At 38.1% G+C, this 16,992-nt stretch overlaps 1 protein-coding gene across 1 annotated transcript; it reads left to right on the forward strand.

The window, feature by feature from the left end:
- Nucleotides 1-1,568: 1,568 nt before the first annotated feature.
- On the forward strand, nucleotides 1,569-16,816 carry slc25a24 (solute carrier family 25 member 24). The gene is made up of 10 exons (XM_039811765.1): nucleotides 1,569-2,093; nucleotides 4,092-4,218; nucleotides 4,330-4,417; nucleotides 9,384-9,495; nucleotides 11,911-12,069; nucleotides 12,504-12,656; nucleotides 13,344-13,451; nucleotides 13,889-14,056; nucleotides 14,208-14,358; nucleotides 15,670-16,816. Exons 1-10 carry the CDS (start codon nucleotides 1,914-1,916, stop codon nucleotides 15,849-15,851), a joined length of 1,428 nt encoding a protein of 475 aa, XP_039667699.1. The 5' UTR covers nucleotides 1,569-1,913; the 3' UTR covers nucleotides 15,852-16,816.
- Nucleotides 16,817-16,992: the final 176 nt, after the last annotated feature.

A 16,992-nucleotide genomic window follows, 5' to 3' on the forward strand; every position in this document is an offset into this window, starting at 1 on the left:
TGATGCAATGACCATGATAAGGTGCTATGGTAGAGTGTGTGCAATGGTGGTAGTGCTAAAGTGAACAGTGCATGGATTGAACAGTGCAATAGCTAATTATTAAATATTAACTATGACTATGAAAAGACAAAAATGTAAACATAATAGAACAGCTTGACAAACAAGACAATAAATAACATACTTTAAGAACAAACAATTGCTTCTCCCCAGGGATCAACAAAGTCTTATTGTAACCGATAATCACACATTACTTTGGATTATATTTTGTATAATTTAGTATAAAGTTGCATACAATTGATAATACGGAGGTAAAGTACTTCTCTGCTTTTATTTTGTAATAAATAAGGACTAAACGGATGTACAGTAATAACAGATATTAGCTTGAACGGAGTTCCTTAAAGCCCGCCTCACCACTCCGTCGCCCCCTGGCGGTCAGTCGGAGCAACAGCAGCACCGATTGGTCAGATTACAGCAACAAAGTTAAACCAGCTGCGGTTATGTAACATTTGTCGCCACCTCATGGTACATTAAAGGCATTGCCTTGAAATTCATATTAAACTTCACTTTCCAAGCCATTTTCTTTTAATCTTTTAATAATATTTGATTTGTTACAACTTTTTTGAAAATTGAACCCATAATTCTTACTGACTTCTGAGTGAAATATTATGTTACGCTGGTTTTTTCTTACATTACCATACCCAATATAATAAAAGTTTTCAATTTGCACTTTAACATAATATTACTCATATGGCACAGGTATTGCACACACATTCTACCCCCCCCCCCCCATCTTGTTCTATTTCATTGACTACTTTATTATTTTATTATAACTTGAATATGTGGATATTTGTTTATACATTGTTGTGTGTGTATCGAGGAGGGGGCTACAATATCTATAATTTGATGACGTTTTCCTAAACCTTGACATATTTTGGAAGTTCTTTGGTGCACAACATGATTTTGTAAAAATGGAAAAACAGAATTTAAGAGATTAATCCGATTTCCAATTTCCCTGCCTCCCCGTCTCCATATTCATATCTGCCTTTGTCGCCTTCAAAGCAATGGCGCCTCAATGAAAGGGTTCTGGGGATATGTTTTGCCTTGGCCAGCTGCCAGATTCCTGTCGGTATGACTCACTGAACTGAATCAGACTGTATATATCGACTGGAGCACACTATATGGGGACTAGGACCATATGAATATGCATATTTGTGTGTGTGTGTGTGTGTGTGTGTGTGTGTGTGTGTGTGTGTGTGTGTGTGTGTGTGTGTGTGTGTGTGTGTGTGTGTGTGTGTGTGGAACACCGCAAAACCACAACAAAAGACAAACTAACTTTCAAAAAGCAGAAACTAAAAGCTTGGGAAAATAAATAAGAAAGGGAACTATATGAAGGAAAAGCACGATCACAGCAGCTATGTCTAGGCTATATCACCTGTGTAATCAGGCTCTTATGGCAACACTTATGGCACTCATGGCAACACTTATGGCACTCATGGCAACACGCCATAAATGTGTCAGTTGTGTTACTGCTGAGGGTGTGTCTGTCTCTGAATGTGCGGGCAGAAAAGAGGAGGTCTTCTAAGGCAAACTAAACCGAGTAGTATCCCCACCCTTCTGCTCAGCGCTGTCAACCTACCTCATCCATAAACTGCCTTTAGTAGACTAAATCTACACTACGTAGTCCTAGTCCTACATACCGGATTATTTACCACACCGATGTAAAAGGATTTTTTTCTACAACTTGAACGGAACTGCGGAAATCTCGTTGAAACCACACGGGACGATCCTGCTGCTTCAAACCAGAAGTGCCATCAGCCACAGGAATCGGTTTGTGAGTGTGTGTGTGCTTCCAGTGCAGTTTAATTGCCCAAGTTGATGTCTGCGTAGAGCTTGTTTTCATTCTCAGTTCAACAATGTATCAAGTCGTAAGGAAGCTGTTTTTTACGGACTGCCGGTGCGCTGAAGATGCGTCGAAAACGTACGACGATCTGTTCGCCAAGCTGGACACCAACAAGGATGGAAAAGTGGATGTGTCCGAGCTGAAGGCAGGCCTGGCTGCTATGGGCATCAATTCCGGGAAAGATGCAGCTCAGGTAACAGCCATGGATACATAAACAGGACATATACACCTCATAGGGAGGGACAGTTGGCACAGAGAGGCTGCTTTATGTAGTACTGCATTCCTGAAGGAACAGACTGCAATTACTCATACATTAACAACCCTAACAATAAAGTGGAGGCCTCAGGGGAAGTAACTAAGTACATTTACTCAAATACTGTCACATAATACAGTTTTTAGATGCGTGGAACTTTATTGTAAGTTTTACTTTACTATCAATTATTTTCATTATCAGTTCATAATCTGTTGATTATGTTTTTTAAACAAATTTGAGTGAAATAGGCTCATCACGATTTGTCCAACCAGCGGTCCAGATCCTTCAGATATTCACTTTGTTTTGATATAAAACAGAGAAATGCAGCTTTTTGACCCTTGAGGAGTTGCTTGATAATTGAATTAAATGAAAATGTGTCATTAATTCATCAACTAATCGCTTCAGCGCTGCTTTACATTCATTATTTCACAACAATATTTCCAAATACTGCAGATTCTGATTTTCAGTCAAACCTAAGATACTGTAAATTATGGCCCCTGTCCAGTAATAATCTTGTGATGTCACTTCTTCATAGACCACACAATGAAAACTCACCACCAGCTCCATTTGGAAGCTCTTCTGAAACTTTTGATTATATCACACTGTCCAGTTGTCATAGATGTTCCTTTTTTTTTACTGATACTACAGTAACATTTTGAATGCAGGACTTTTACTGAGCAGGGAAGATGAAAGAGTAGTAAATCTGGAGTATTTCAACCATCTGTGATAAACCAATCCTAAACCCAAACTCTAGTCACGAATCTAATCTAACAGAATTTTCTAACACGTCTATACCCTGATAGTAACAAATCACCTGGAGCATATTTACCTAAACAATCTGGCTTCTCTAGAAATCTGGATTCTCTAAAAAAATAACAGCAGTCTTAGGCCTGCAAGGAGCAGGGTGGGTCGAGAAAAGGTAGGCCAGCATGTTTGAAACGGTCTCATAGTTTAAATTGTAGGTGCAGTTGAGCTTTTATTGTGGGCTGTGACTTGAAGCGGAAGGTCCCACCTTCGCTAATCAAATAATATTAACATTCCTCACGCTCATCAGTCTGATAACTGTTGAAGTATAGAGTCAGGAAAAAAAGGTTCAGCGGTCACTGCTGTGTGTGGCCAGGTGTTGTAAAACAGGAGCTTTAACTATCTGTGATACTAATATCATAAAGAGGTAATCAATATGAGCACTGGCTGCTTTTTAAACTGCCTCATTCAGTCAGTAGCGTCCACAAGTCATCTCTTAAAACTTGACTTTTCCCAATACTTTTTTCCTTTCCGTTAATTATTTCCATGTAGATTGCACCCATCCACATGGCTTGGATGGCCTCTTGACTATCTGGGAATGTTCAATAGTAACACTAAGGTCCAGGTTTCAGTTTATCTTCTGATCCCGAATCGGCACACTGTTGTGCAACATTGTGCACCTACAGCGGTGGGGTGGTGATGGCGCAGTGGATATTACACATGCCTTACCTGAGTTCGATTCCAACTGCGATACATCAACCAATGTGTCCCTGAGCAAGACACTTTAACCCCTAGCTGCTCCAGAGGCGTGTGGCCTCTGACATATGTAGCAATTGTAAGTCGCTTTGGATAAAATGACATGTAATGTAATACAGCAAGACTGAATGAAATCCCCTCTTGATTATAGACAATCTCTCTACAAACAAGGATAGTGTTTATTTACATAGCACTTTGCAAATTAATAAAAAGTGATCCAATTCAGATTTAAATGAATAAAAGCAAAGCAGGAAATATAGACTCAAAGGAGGATTTTGCTGTGTTATTCTGCCACCATCTGGCAGATTCAAGCAGCTGCTGTACAAAAAGGAGATGACAGGCTTCACCAAGAAAGCTCTCCCACCACCCAGTGAGGGGGTCAGACAGCCATCAGACTCTAAACTAAACTGAATTTCTAATATTCTGTGTTTTATTTAGGAAATAATGTCCTCTGGAGACGAAGACAAAGACGACGGGCTCGACTTCATCGAGTTCTCCAATTATCTAAAGGAACATGAGAAGAAGTTACGACTCACCTTCAAGAGCTTGGACAAAAACGATGATGGTATGGTGTAATTATCTTACCTAGCAAACTTTTAAGTTCATGAATGATGAAAATGTACCTATAAAGTCAAACCAAATGCCAGGAATTCTACTGGGTTTTTATTTTCAACAGGTCAAATAGACTTAATGGAGATACAGCAGTCACTTGCAGATCTGGGAATGGACATCAGCAAAGAGGAGGCGCAGAAGATCCTTCAAAGGTATTTCTGCTTATTTTAGCTTTAATTGAACAAGGTCACGTTGCAGTATTCGTTCTACTCTAAAGAGTTAGTTGAGAGTTAAATCAGAATCAGAATCAGATTTATTGGCCAAGTATACTTACATACACAAGGAATTTGACTTCGGTATGTGTTAACTCTCTAATGCATTCAACAAATAGACATGTAGTAGTAACATAGACATATAGTAATATAAACACATACTGTACAATAGAGACAACAATATACATATGGCACATATCAACATGTAAAAATATATGTATCAAAAATACAAATAAGACATAATATCAAGACAAGTACACATGTAAAGTGTGGATGTAAATTGCAAAAAGTAATAGTGCAAAGTAGTATGCAAGATGCATATTGGAATGATAAGTAAGTAATGTGTAGAGAAGTGGGTGAGTGGCCAAAGTGGGGATGCCCCCTCTTATCCACAGTTGAGGAGAGTGATGGCAGTGGGAAAGAAGCTGTTCTTATGTCTGGTTGTTTTTGTGCGCAGGGATCTGTAGCGCCTGCCAGAGGGGTAGAGGTTCTTATCCCAGATAAATATGAAAATATTCTGTTACTTACTTATTTGTGGATCCAAGCCAAAACCCTCATCAACCTTTAAGATGTCAAAGGTGGGGACCAGTGTGAGGGACTGATAACCAGTTCAGTCTGTAACTTGGCTGAAAGCTGACAGCACATGATAAAGAGCTGGCAAGATGTCTGACTGTGTCGGAGAACGCATCCATGTACATGTAGATCAATAATAGGAGAATTTTATCTTAAAATAAACTCTGATAAAAAAAACTGTAATTTGGAATTTTCTGGGACAAATGGGTCCATGTCATTTTGTTTCTCAAGCACTGCTGATTTGGTTACATTGCCTTTTAAAAAGTATGTTTCCGATGCAATCACAGTTTTAGCACACATAATATATTTGTACTAGGGCTGTCAAACGATTATTTTTTTGTAATCGCGATTAATCGCTGAATTTCTATAGTTAATCGCGATTAATCGCATATTTTTATCACATTTTTAAAATTCTATTATTTTGCATTTCAGAACTGGTTTAAACTACATATTAACAATGGAAAGCAATTCTTGTCAGTGTATCTTGATTGGGAATCAAATGAATGCAAAGAAAGTTACTTTATGAACTTGACTTTAAGATTTGTATTTTTTTATTATTTATTTACTATAAACAAAAGAAAAATGCGTGAATCTGTCATTATTGCACAATTCCTCCAAGTACCTAACTAAAAAACTAAAAATCCCTATCCTTACCAGAGTCACTATAGTGTTTAGTAACTCCTAAATAATTTTGATTACTCACTGACGTCCAGCGATCACCGGTTCATGAGACAGCGTTTGCAGCACCGCAGCAGTTCCAGGTGGGCTGCTTTCTCCGTGTCGTACAGGCTGTGAAACTATACTGTCCCCCTCGACGACAATGAGACGGGTCAGAACATGCCAACCGTAGTACGTCTTTAAGACTCAAGTCTTCTACGATGCTGACAGGTCTGCAGTTAGTTGCCACCCATTTCGCAAGAGCTGTAGTAATTTTTTGGGATTTGGTTTTATCCACAGGTCAGCAAGTAGCACTCGTTGCACTCTCCAAAATACTGCTTTGCCTGAGTGGATAGCATGCTAGTGGGTAGCATCAACCTGAGTCACATTAATTAGCTCGTAGGTGGTAGCTCCAGCTTGACGTGCTTTGGTGATATTTTAATTCGGCTTTACACAATGTGCGTATGGCTTTCGACTTGTCTACGAGCCGTCCGGGAGTTTTGGAAAATGAAAAGCGCCATTCAGAATCGTGTTGCTGCTGCATTTCTCCATCATGCCTGCAGCCTGCAGCAGGAGGATGTGTTAAGAGGAAGTATGGCAGCTTCATGATAAGTAAAGGTGCTGCAAAGGGTCAAAATAGTAGCCTGTTAGGCACGACGTGAAGCCAAGTGAAGTTTATAATAAATTAATAAATGCCGGCATGCGATCAATGCGATTCAAAAAAATTAACGCGTTATGCTCGCCCCTTAATCGCATCGCGATTAACGCGTTAATGCTGACAGCCCTAATTTATACACTTATACTATTCACTTCTTTGTTATTGTAGTTAAATAACAAGTCTGTGCTGATAAACAGCCCACATGCTTCCTCCATGAGTTAAACGATTCGTTTATTAGCTCTGTAGTTGTGTGAAATAATAACTAATATTTTCTTTACTTATGCACATAAATAAATCTTCAAGAACATTTAAAAGTTGATTTCATTTGAATTGGCTTATATGTTACACATATTGAACTTTTAATTACCAAATAATAATAATAATAATAATAATAATATAAAGACAAATAAAATAAAAAATTTCTTTCTTTCTTGGTATGCAGGGCTGTACATATCTATTTTTTTGTTATAACATTTTTCTTGGTCATTTGTACATAATGTTCTGATCTACTTGTGTAAGTTACATACAGTATGTGCGTTACTTTTCCTGTGATGTCATCAAAACTTGCACCCTCGTAATAAAAACATGTCTGTTATTACATTTAGACATTAATAATAATCGTTTTAACCACCTCAATTAAAATGTCCTACTAGTTTAAGTTTATATTCCCACAAAGAATATCCAGTATTAGTATTGCAAGTAGCATTAGATAAAATATTACTAGCCTATCCATAATAATTGCACCCATCCAATCGTAATGCTTGTTGACTGCCGTGACTCCTGATTGGCTCATCGGTTAATGTCGCCACAGGATTAATTTCCTGTGTTGTTTTTTTCTCGCAGACAGTGATTTATAGCCTACAAGTAGAAGAAGAAACGGTTCAGGATTTCGTCTCTTTAATTAAAATGTTCGGTGGCTGCTTTTTTCTGGAGCTATGAAATAAACATTTAAGCTAATACTGTCTTCGACATCCTTTGTTAAGAATGACAAGAATACGTAGGCTATCGCGTTTAAAGTTTACTCGAAAGTTCTTGCGTCGCTTTAATTCCGTGCAAATCAACATCAACATATGTCAACATGTTGTTTTGGTGTTGTTGCAGCAAAAGTAAAATGATGATGAACGGTCATAAAGATAGAGTAGGCTATACATTACCTAAAGGAAGTTAATATAATAGAAAAAGACGCAAGTTTTGTAAATAACTATGGTAAAGAAGCTCAGTTTTATGCCCGTAAATACGGTAATGAGAAAGATAACAGCTAGACGTGGAAGTGGAGAGATAGTGGCTAGACTTTTTAATACACATTTCTCAATATAGCTATGATGGTACGGTAGCCTATTTAAATTGTTGTAGAATATTTCTCAGATTGCATGGAACCCTCGCAATGGCGGCATCAGGGACTCCTGAAACTTCATCAACACACAAAGGCCTATAAAGGTTATAAGATATTAAAATATATAGGACAGATATAGGAGCAGCTCCAGACTATAGCTACTGTCGGTATACCACACGTCTTTGGTTCCCTGCTTTTGCTTTGGGTTCATAAATGCTGATTGAGCTACCTGATGCTAAAATAATATGTATTTAATGATTTTGTTATCATTATTCTTCAAAACAATTTAATAAATAATAATAAGTCAAAGCTCTGGGACCTACATGTCCGAATACCCTGTTTATTATGTGTCTTTCAGTCAGTCATACTTGGAAGCACAAAAAACAAAAAAAACAGATTATTTTTTAAGTAAGCAAATTGTGAAGAAATGTCCAGCAGTAGAGAAAAATCATGTTTAACACTTATGAAGAAACAAGTTTGAAATGTTAAAATTGAATTGTTGAATTGGATCCTGTTTAGCACTTGTTATTGTTTGCTCTGCAAGTCAGGCCAGGTTTATGCAGTGAGCTCTACAGTATATGTTCTGACTTTGCATAAACAAAGTTAGAAGCAGCAGATGTACAAGAGCAGGCTTGACAGTGAGACCTAGAAAGAGAAGTAAAGCAGGTTGTGCATGACTATGAATCAGACCGAAAGATTTGTTTGAAATCCACAGAGACTAATTCATGAGTGTGTATGTGTGTGTCATCCTGTCAAACTAAATTGGAGGAAGGAAATGAAGGACAGATGAACATTTAGAGCAGATGAGGACATAGATTGATTATAGAAGAGACCAAAGGAGAGGTGGAGGAGACACACAATGTGTTTCTAGGTATACAAAGATAAACTAAGCCATTTTTGTTTGCTAATTTAATCAGAAATTAGACTTGTAAAAATGAATGTAAAAAGAAATACTGTTATAGTTAATGGTGGTTTTGATGACCTCAATCTTCATAATGTGACTTATTTCTAGTTTGCATGCTCCCTTACCACTATCTGTTACCATTAGGCAAATCTCTCTCTATATATCTCTCTCTCTCTCTCTCTCTCTCTCTATCTATCTATCTATCTATCTCTCTCTCTTTCTCTCTCTCTCTCTCATTCTCTCTCTCTTTCTCTCTCTATCTATCTCTCTCTCTCTCTCTCTCTCTCTGTCTCTCTCTTTCTGACTGAACAGAAGTAAGGAGGAGCCTAATTAGTCTAGAAAGTGAATGGGATTTGGAATAGAGTATCAGCTTTGTTCCTAATACAGTAGCCCATTTTCTTTAGTGGAGGGGCTTGGATCACATGACGTGAAGTTTACAAGATAAATTGTGACCTTTATCTTAAAAAATGTGATGGTAATGATTTTTTTAGGAATATAAATGAGTGCCTGATATTTCATTCCATTTATGTTTCGTGTAATTGAATACATTAGATTTACTGTCTAGCCTGTGTGGTGGTGTTTGCTTGTGTGCTTCCAAAAATGTCCACAGTTGTCTCCCTTCAACAGGGACTTTGAGTTCGTGAAAAGCACTATATAAATTCAATTTATTATTATTAACACTAAAATACAAAACCTTTTCTCCCGACATTAGGTTCAAATTTGAGATAAAAACAACACACAAAATGTGAAAACAATTCTTCTTCTTTTCCTTGTTTTACAGTATCGATGTGGACGGCACCATGACTTTGGACTGGAATGAATGGAGGGAGCATTTCCTGTTTAACCCAGCCACCGACCTGCAGGAGATTATCCGCTTCTGGAAGCACTCTACGGTAAGGGGAGGGCATGACTCAGTGACTGTACTGTCTTTGTCCATATGGTGTGGACCAAACTTCAAAGCTTTAAAGTATTTTAAACTTATTATTAATGGTTTTTTTTGGGTTTAAATGGATGGTGCTGGTAAATATGTATTTGTTTTGTTCTCCTGTGTAATGACGGAAAAACATTTTTTACACAATCTTCATTTTGCTCCGACGCCAAGGCCAGTCTGAGCAGGTTGAGAATGCTCTCACATTGAAAAATAAATCACTAGTTAGAAACTCTACTTTAATAAAAATAGAAGAGACATGGAGACCAAACAGTTAACCATCTTTATGTCCTTTGTCCTTTGTCACAAGAGCCACATTAAGAACCATTGCACTCAAAGGGAAAGTTGTGAAAGAGAGGATTTGGCAACAGATAAGTAGTTCAGTGTCAATAGATTAGACTCATTCATTTACAGAGAAGAGGTGAGAAAAGGAGGGAGAGAGGTGGAGATAGAAGCTTGGCCTAACTTTTGAATGATGGCCTTTTCTTGGAAAACTATATTTAACAAATAGATTTATTTACCATCAACCTTTTGCAGCTTGTTAGACAAACGAAGAATATTCAAATTGCAATGTTTTAACTGAAATTTCACATGTAGATTGTTGGCTTTATAGAAATATACTGTGACTTGTACTATGGTTGCATGACAGAGACACAGCCAGGTCCAGTCAATGGCTAATCTCTGACGTTTGCTGCATCCGTTCACTGGCACAGCCTTGGAGGTTAAATATAATGTACCCGTGGCTGCTAAATTGAGGCAGAGATAAACTAATTTCACAAGGATTATCTTGTCAGTGGGATTGGGACACGTCACTGAGAGAGGACGGGGAGTCTAGAACAGGACAGGATTGGAGTCAAGTCACTGAGCTGAGGCATCAGTGAGACTAAAGCTAGTGGTTGGTAACTTCTAGGGCAGTGATAGGTTCCCACTCCCGTATTCACGTCGATGGTTACCGGCCACTCGGGATTCAGCGTTTCTCCACTCGGGCTGGATTGGATCTGCAGACCCTCAACATCTGACGCGGGGGAACTTTATGTAAATGATCCTGATCAGTCTGAGAAATAGAGTTTAGGAGGGGAGCTTGTACAACACTGGGACTATATTGTACTGGATGGCCATGGCTCTGCTGCACCCTCAGCAGCAGCAACAGGGAAAGTGGGTTTTCAATGACTTTGAAGATGATGGGGGGATCTATTTGGTGGAGGTGGACATGGTGGGTTTGTGTATTTAGCCTCACAGTCCAGGTTGTCGACTGGTCATGAATGAAAACTTGGTTTCGATACATTTTAGCTTCTCACAAATACTAAAATATTCAGTATGTCAGCCCATAAATTACAATAAATTGCAGTCATGATATGTTTGCGGTATTTTAGAAATAGTGTTGCCATTATGTGCTTCGTCCACTAGAGAGCGTTTGTTTTCTCAACTGCAAAATATCCCGCTCAGTACATACCTTTGTCACAATTCTTTATTAACCAAATGCAAGGGTTCCTTGTGCTTATTGTATCTTTCCTTAGTTCCTTAACTTATGTATTGTATTAGCATTTTTAAAACTCTCGAATAGTGAAAGGCCATAATGCTGGGCGTGGAAACAATAACGTAAACACCTGACCTATTCTGATGCACTGACTCCAATAGCTTATAATGTTCCGTTTTTTTCCGGACTGTGAGACAAAGGTCTTCAATCAACTCCGGTTTTGAGGATGTAGTTGGAGGTGGAGCAGTTGCATTGAATTCAACTATATTGTAAGCTCTTCCGTAATATTTTGTCCTTCCATTAAATCACCACATTTCTAAGTCTCAATTAAACAGAACATTATATTATATATATTATACTGTAGATATATATGATAGAGTCACAAAAGCGAGTGTTCATTGCTGGAATATTACTCACTATTTTATTACATCATGCAGATGTTCAAGTTGTTTTGGCCTATGTCTATATGGAAACTTTTTGTGTTTCATTCATCTAGTAAAAAAAGACAATATGTCACTATTAATAAATACTTAATATCAATGCAAGCCTTTATATCACAGATTGATTGGTCCACATTGTTTTTTCACTTAACTGTCTGTTTAAATTAGATTGCAGTTGCAGAGTGTTGTAAGTGAGAATTTTTATATTTTTTATGTTTATAAAAATTACACAAAGCTTAAGTGAAATTCACACAGGTCTATTTTGGCAGCCAACTCATGTTTTGGTTATACAGTAAGTCGACATATATCAGTTTGAGAGTCTACGGGGCCCTGAACAGGTTTTGAAGAATTTGAAGAATTTCTTTTACCTCCTTGTTGATGTTTAGAAACTAAACCCAGTTCACACAGTATTGAAAAGGTGTCTCCGACTGACTGTGATTTAATTGTATTGTATTGAGTGTAGGTGCTGGATATTGGTGACAGCCTCTCTATCCCAGATGAGTTCACAGAGAAGGAGAAGACGACTGGTATGTGGTGGAAGCAGCTATCTGCGGGGGCCATGGCCGGCGCCGTGTCCCGTACAGGAACCGCGCCACTGGACAGGATGAAGGTGTTCATGCAGGTGTGTCAAAACGCATTTTTTTTTTTTTTCATTATCGGTTGTCTGTCATGTCCACTCTTTCAGATGGTCTTCTATATTTTGGTAGGGAATGTACTCCTTAAAGGCCAACGTAACTTTCAGACCAAACAAAAACATGGTTCAATCAAAACAGGGTTCAGAGTCACTGAACAGTGGTAGCTGTAGTATGTACACAGTAATATGATGTGTGCCATCAGAATAGGATAATCTCATACTACAACATACTACAGAATTACAATTACAGTAATACAGTATAATACAGTATATACAGTACAGTAATAAAAATAATTCCCTCATTTAGGTGCTTAACCTGTTGGAAATTGTATTTTATGCATCTTAAATGCTGCCTTTAATACTAAATACATGTGTTAACTTTTTAAAGTAATGGCTCATAATGCAAGATTTTCTATGTACAGGTGCATTCCTCCAAGAGCAACCAAATCAGCCTGGTTGGTGGTTTTAAGCAAATGTTAAAAGAAGGAGGCTTGATGTCTCTGTGGAGAGGAAACGGTATCAACGTACTGAAGATTGCCCCTGAGACTGCCATTAAATTTATGGCCTATGAACAGGTAAATCCAAACTGATTACACTATACACCTCAGGTTATGTGCTAGAAATATTATCATTCTGCAACATGTCACTGTTGATGTAATGTTTTAATACCAAAGATCATAATATTGATGTGGAGTAAAATGATGCAATTTTCAGCTGAAGTTGATTACTACTGATGCTACCGGTCTTCAATAGTCATTGAGTTTTAATGCACTACTCCCTTATCAAGCTTTCCATAATATCGCTCCTCCATACCTCTCTGAACTCCGTCAGCCTTACACTCCATCCCGAACTTTCGGATCCTCCTCTTCCTCACTGCTTTCCACTCCTTCTGCACGCCTGTCCACAATGGGGTTCAGAGCCATTCTGCCCCTCGCCTTTGGAACTCCCTCCCTTCATCCAGCCGTACCATAGAGTCTCTACCCAACTTTAAAACCTCCCTCAAAACCCACCTATTCCGAAAGGCCTACCCCAATAACTCCACTCTCCATCAAATTCATGGATAGATTGCTTTCTTTTAATTTTCTATCTCAGTCTTTTAAATGTGTTTGTTTTAATTATATTTGCCTTTTTAACTGTATTTTTGCTTGTTTTAACTGTAAGGTGTCCTTGAGTGCTATGAAAGGCCCCCCAAAGTAAAATGTATTATTATTATTATTATTATTATTATTATTATTATTATTATTATTACTGTGTTTCATTAGTTTAAGAAGTTGCTGTCCAGTGAACCAGGGAAGGTCAAGACCCATGAGAGGTTCATGGCTGGATCACTGGCTGGAGCCACAGCACAAACTGTCATCTATCCCATGGAGGTGAGCAGAGTTGGAGGCATTTACAGGTGTACCTGTGGTAATGGCTAATAATTTAGAATGCCATCAGGTTAGAGAAAAAACTTTGATGATGGTAGTTGTCTCTGTTAGGTCTACATTAATTGTCCTCTGAACATATACTTTTCATCCTAAATAAGCCTGTACCCTGCCTCTTTCAATCTAACCTGAAAACAAAGAGCAAAGTAAAAAAAAAGATGCGAGTGACATTACAGAAGATAATGCAGATGTCCTTCCTTGCTTGTTAAGGTTAAATAATAACATAATGTATCAGTAATGACAAATAAATCATTCACATATTGCTTAGCTTTAATCAGACTGAAGGCTACCTTCCTATTGTTAAGCCTCAGCTGCTGACTGCTCCAAAGTAGAAGTGCTGTCAGGAAAAGAACAGTCCCTAGTTAACCCTTATGTCCGTGCAGGTGATGAAAACCCGTCTGACCCTGAGGAAGACCGGACAGTACTCAGGAATGTTTGACTGTGCCAAAAAAATCCTGAAGAGGGAGGGAGTGAAGGCGTTTTACAAGGGCTACATTCCCAATCTTATAGGCATCATCCCTTACGCTGGCATCGATCTGGCAGTGTACGAGGTATGTGGAAAATGTAGAAACAAAGCTCTGTTTCCATATGCAACATTAAAACAGTGAAGGGTTTTCACTTGGTATGTTCAATAGATGCCACTTAAATATGATAGAACTAATAGTCCTTTCTCACACACAAACACTTCCTTGTCCTCACCAGAGCTTGAAGAACCTCTGGTTGTCCCGCTACGCCAAAGACTCAGCCAATCCCGGGGTTGTGGTGCTGCTGGGCTGTGGTACCCTGTCCAGCACGTGTGGCCAGCTGGCCAGCTACCCCCTGGCTCTGATCCGCACCAGGATGCAGGCACAAGGTACAGAGAACCAAATCTCATTCAAGATTCTGTCAACTTTTAATTTAGCCCTGTTAGCATTTACCCAGTGTTCCCATGATCTTATCCAGAGGGATTAACATGGTGTAGTAAATAATTTCAAAAATTGTTCAACATTTTAGAAAAAATATAGAAAGTAGTTAACCAATTAAACTGTGAATGTTGTATTATTGGTAGAGAAATATACCTTAATAGGCACTATTAAATAGCACTACTGTAGCCAAAGTAAAGATTGTGTAAATATTACGTTAAAGCAGCTATAATTAATATTTTTAAATGAACAATGGATCGCATGACTATTTGTATGTGAAAGATGTTCTTTGTTGTGATGAACTTACAGAGAATTATTACCTGCCTAACTCAATAGTTCCCGTTAGCTCTACTGAGCTTTATAGCGTCATTAAGCTCATTTTGTTAGTTTTCTGGCAACTTTACTGTTTTGGTTCACTCTCACCGCATTTAGTGTTGTGTTTTCCATCCCTGCAAGCAAAGCTCTAAAAAACTAAAAGTTAAGTTGATGAAAAGCATTTTGCAGCTAAAGAACCAGATATTTCCCTCAGGAGTTAGTGGAGACTAAAATCAGGGCTATAAAGAGAGTGATTATTGGACTTACATTCATCAGGTTGACACTAGTCTTGCATTTCCATCTCCACAGTGCTGTTTTCTGCACTGAGGTGTGGTCTGGCTACACTGCTTATCTATTCTAGGATAGAGGAAAAGGCTCTGGCTTGTTTGTATTTCTTTAAACCAATCACGAAAGTCTGGGTGGCACTAAGCCCCGGATGCAGCAACGATGCCCTTGGAAAATAGATAGCAGAGATAGCGGAAGGGGAGGGAAATCCGGTAGACTTTATCCCAACAATGTACATCTGTTGAGCCAGACTACGTAGACACAAAAACAACCCCAAATAATTGGTAATGTTGCACTGTATCTGCTGGATTTGTAAATAGGTAACTGTTGGCTAACAATTACACAATTTCAACTTTATTAGGTGATAATATATCAATGTTGTTTACAGCTTGTTTCTGCTGCCCCCAAGTGGCAAAAAAACAAACTGTTACTGCAGGTTTTATTATCGCACACATGATGGGTTCAAAGATTGCTCATAAACTTTGAGAGAAATGATTGATTATGTGACAAAAAAATGTACAGTATATAAGGTGAAAAACTTTTGCCATTACCTGGTTGGTTACTTAATGACAAATGAAAGCACTGACATCATTATCTGACACTAGTATGTCTGCTTTAATCAAGAATCCAGAAGTTTTAGACCTATTTTCCCTTTTTCTCAGCGTCTCTCGAGGGATCAGAGCAGCTGCCCATGAACGTTATGGTGAAGAAGATTCTGAAAAATGAAGGCTTCTTCGGACTTTACCGTGGCATCCTGCCAAATTTCATGAAGGTCATACCGGCTGTCAGCATCAGCTACGTGGTGTATGAGCACATGAGGTCTGAATTGGGTATTCAAAAGTAGGCAGCAGAGTCATTTGTGACTATGTGTGTTCGCGAGAGTGTAAGAGGATGTTATATCAACTTTTTTTTATATCAAAACACATCCCTTTTAACATATTAGGGAAACTGTTATGTAAATAATTTGTTTACCTGTAGGTCTCCAAAGTCTCAAGCTGCCGCATATGGAGCCATTGTAGAAGTTTTTAAAGTGATTGCAAGACTTTGGCTGAACTGTTGAGCAATTATAATGATTGTAAAAGAGTTGACTAATGACTAATACAACTTCTACAATGTTTTCAACTGTATGTTGTTTGTCCACAGATTTAAGTGCACTGTCAGTTTCACTTTCAGTTGAATCAACCAAAGAGATGGATATTAAGAATGAATGAAAACCAAAAACACTTGGAGAGATTCACTTTCTTATAATTGTTGATGTGGGTAGAAATGGCAATATTTTTTGTGTCAGTCATTTTAAGTATGGGTCCAGTTATGTTGCAGGTTCTTCTAACATTTTACCAGAAGGCACCAGCAAGTTCCAAAAAGTGGAACACTTGCTGAAGTGGGATAACAATAGACTATAAAATAAGGGGATGACACTTTTTTTGTCTTCTTTTGCTATCTTTATAGACAAACTGTTGTAAGAAAATTTACATTTTACATTCATTTAAAGACACTCGTCCAGCTTTATATTCAGTTTCCCAAAATATTGTTTGAGTGGGGAGCTGTTTCACCTAGAAATCTGAGGGAAGTTTTGAAGTGCAATACTGTATTTACACTTTGGTGATTCACATTCTGGTATGTTTGAGACAGGTATGTCCCTTTGGGAATGGATATGTGCAAGTTTGGTGAACAGGGGAGTAATGTGCCTTATATGATTTTTCTCAGATATCTGTTGACTTTTACACCCCTAATTTTTTTGCCTTTCTTTTCAGTATTTGGTTCATTAGATGCTGGTGTTTACATTAATAAAAACATTGGAATACAAAAGTGAGACATTTATTTTCAGTTTACTGTGGTTGAAATGTATTTTAAAGAAAACATTTGATGTTTGTCATAAAGGTGTGTCACAACATAACGAGGCAAGTAATGAATCAGGTGTGATCTGAAAACTTGGCTCTGCGAAACCAGATGTATTCTGAGTGCAAGCTTTCACTCGAGCCTTG

Source organism: Perca fluviatilis, chromosome 9, assembly GCF_010015445.1.
Source record: "Perca fluviatilis chromosome 9, GENO_Pfluv_1.0, whole genome shotgun sequence".
NCBI classification, from domain to species: domain Eukaryota; kingdom Metazoa; phylum Chordata; class Actinopteri; order Perciformes; family Percidae; genus Perca; species Perca fluviatilis.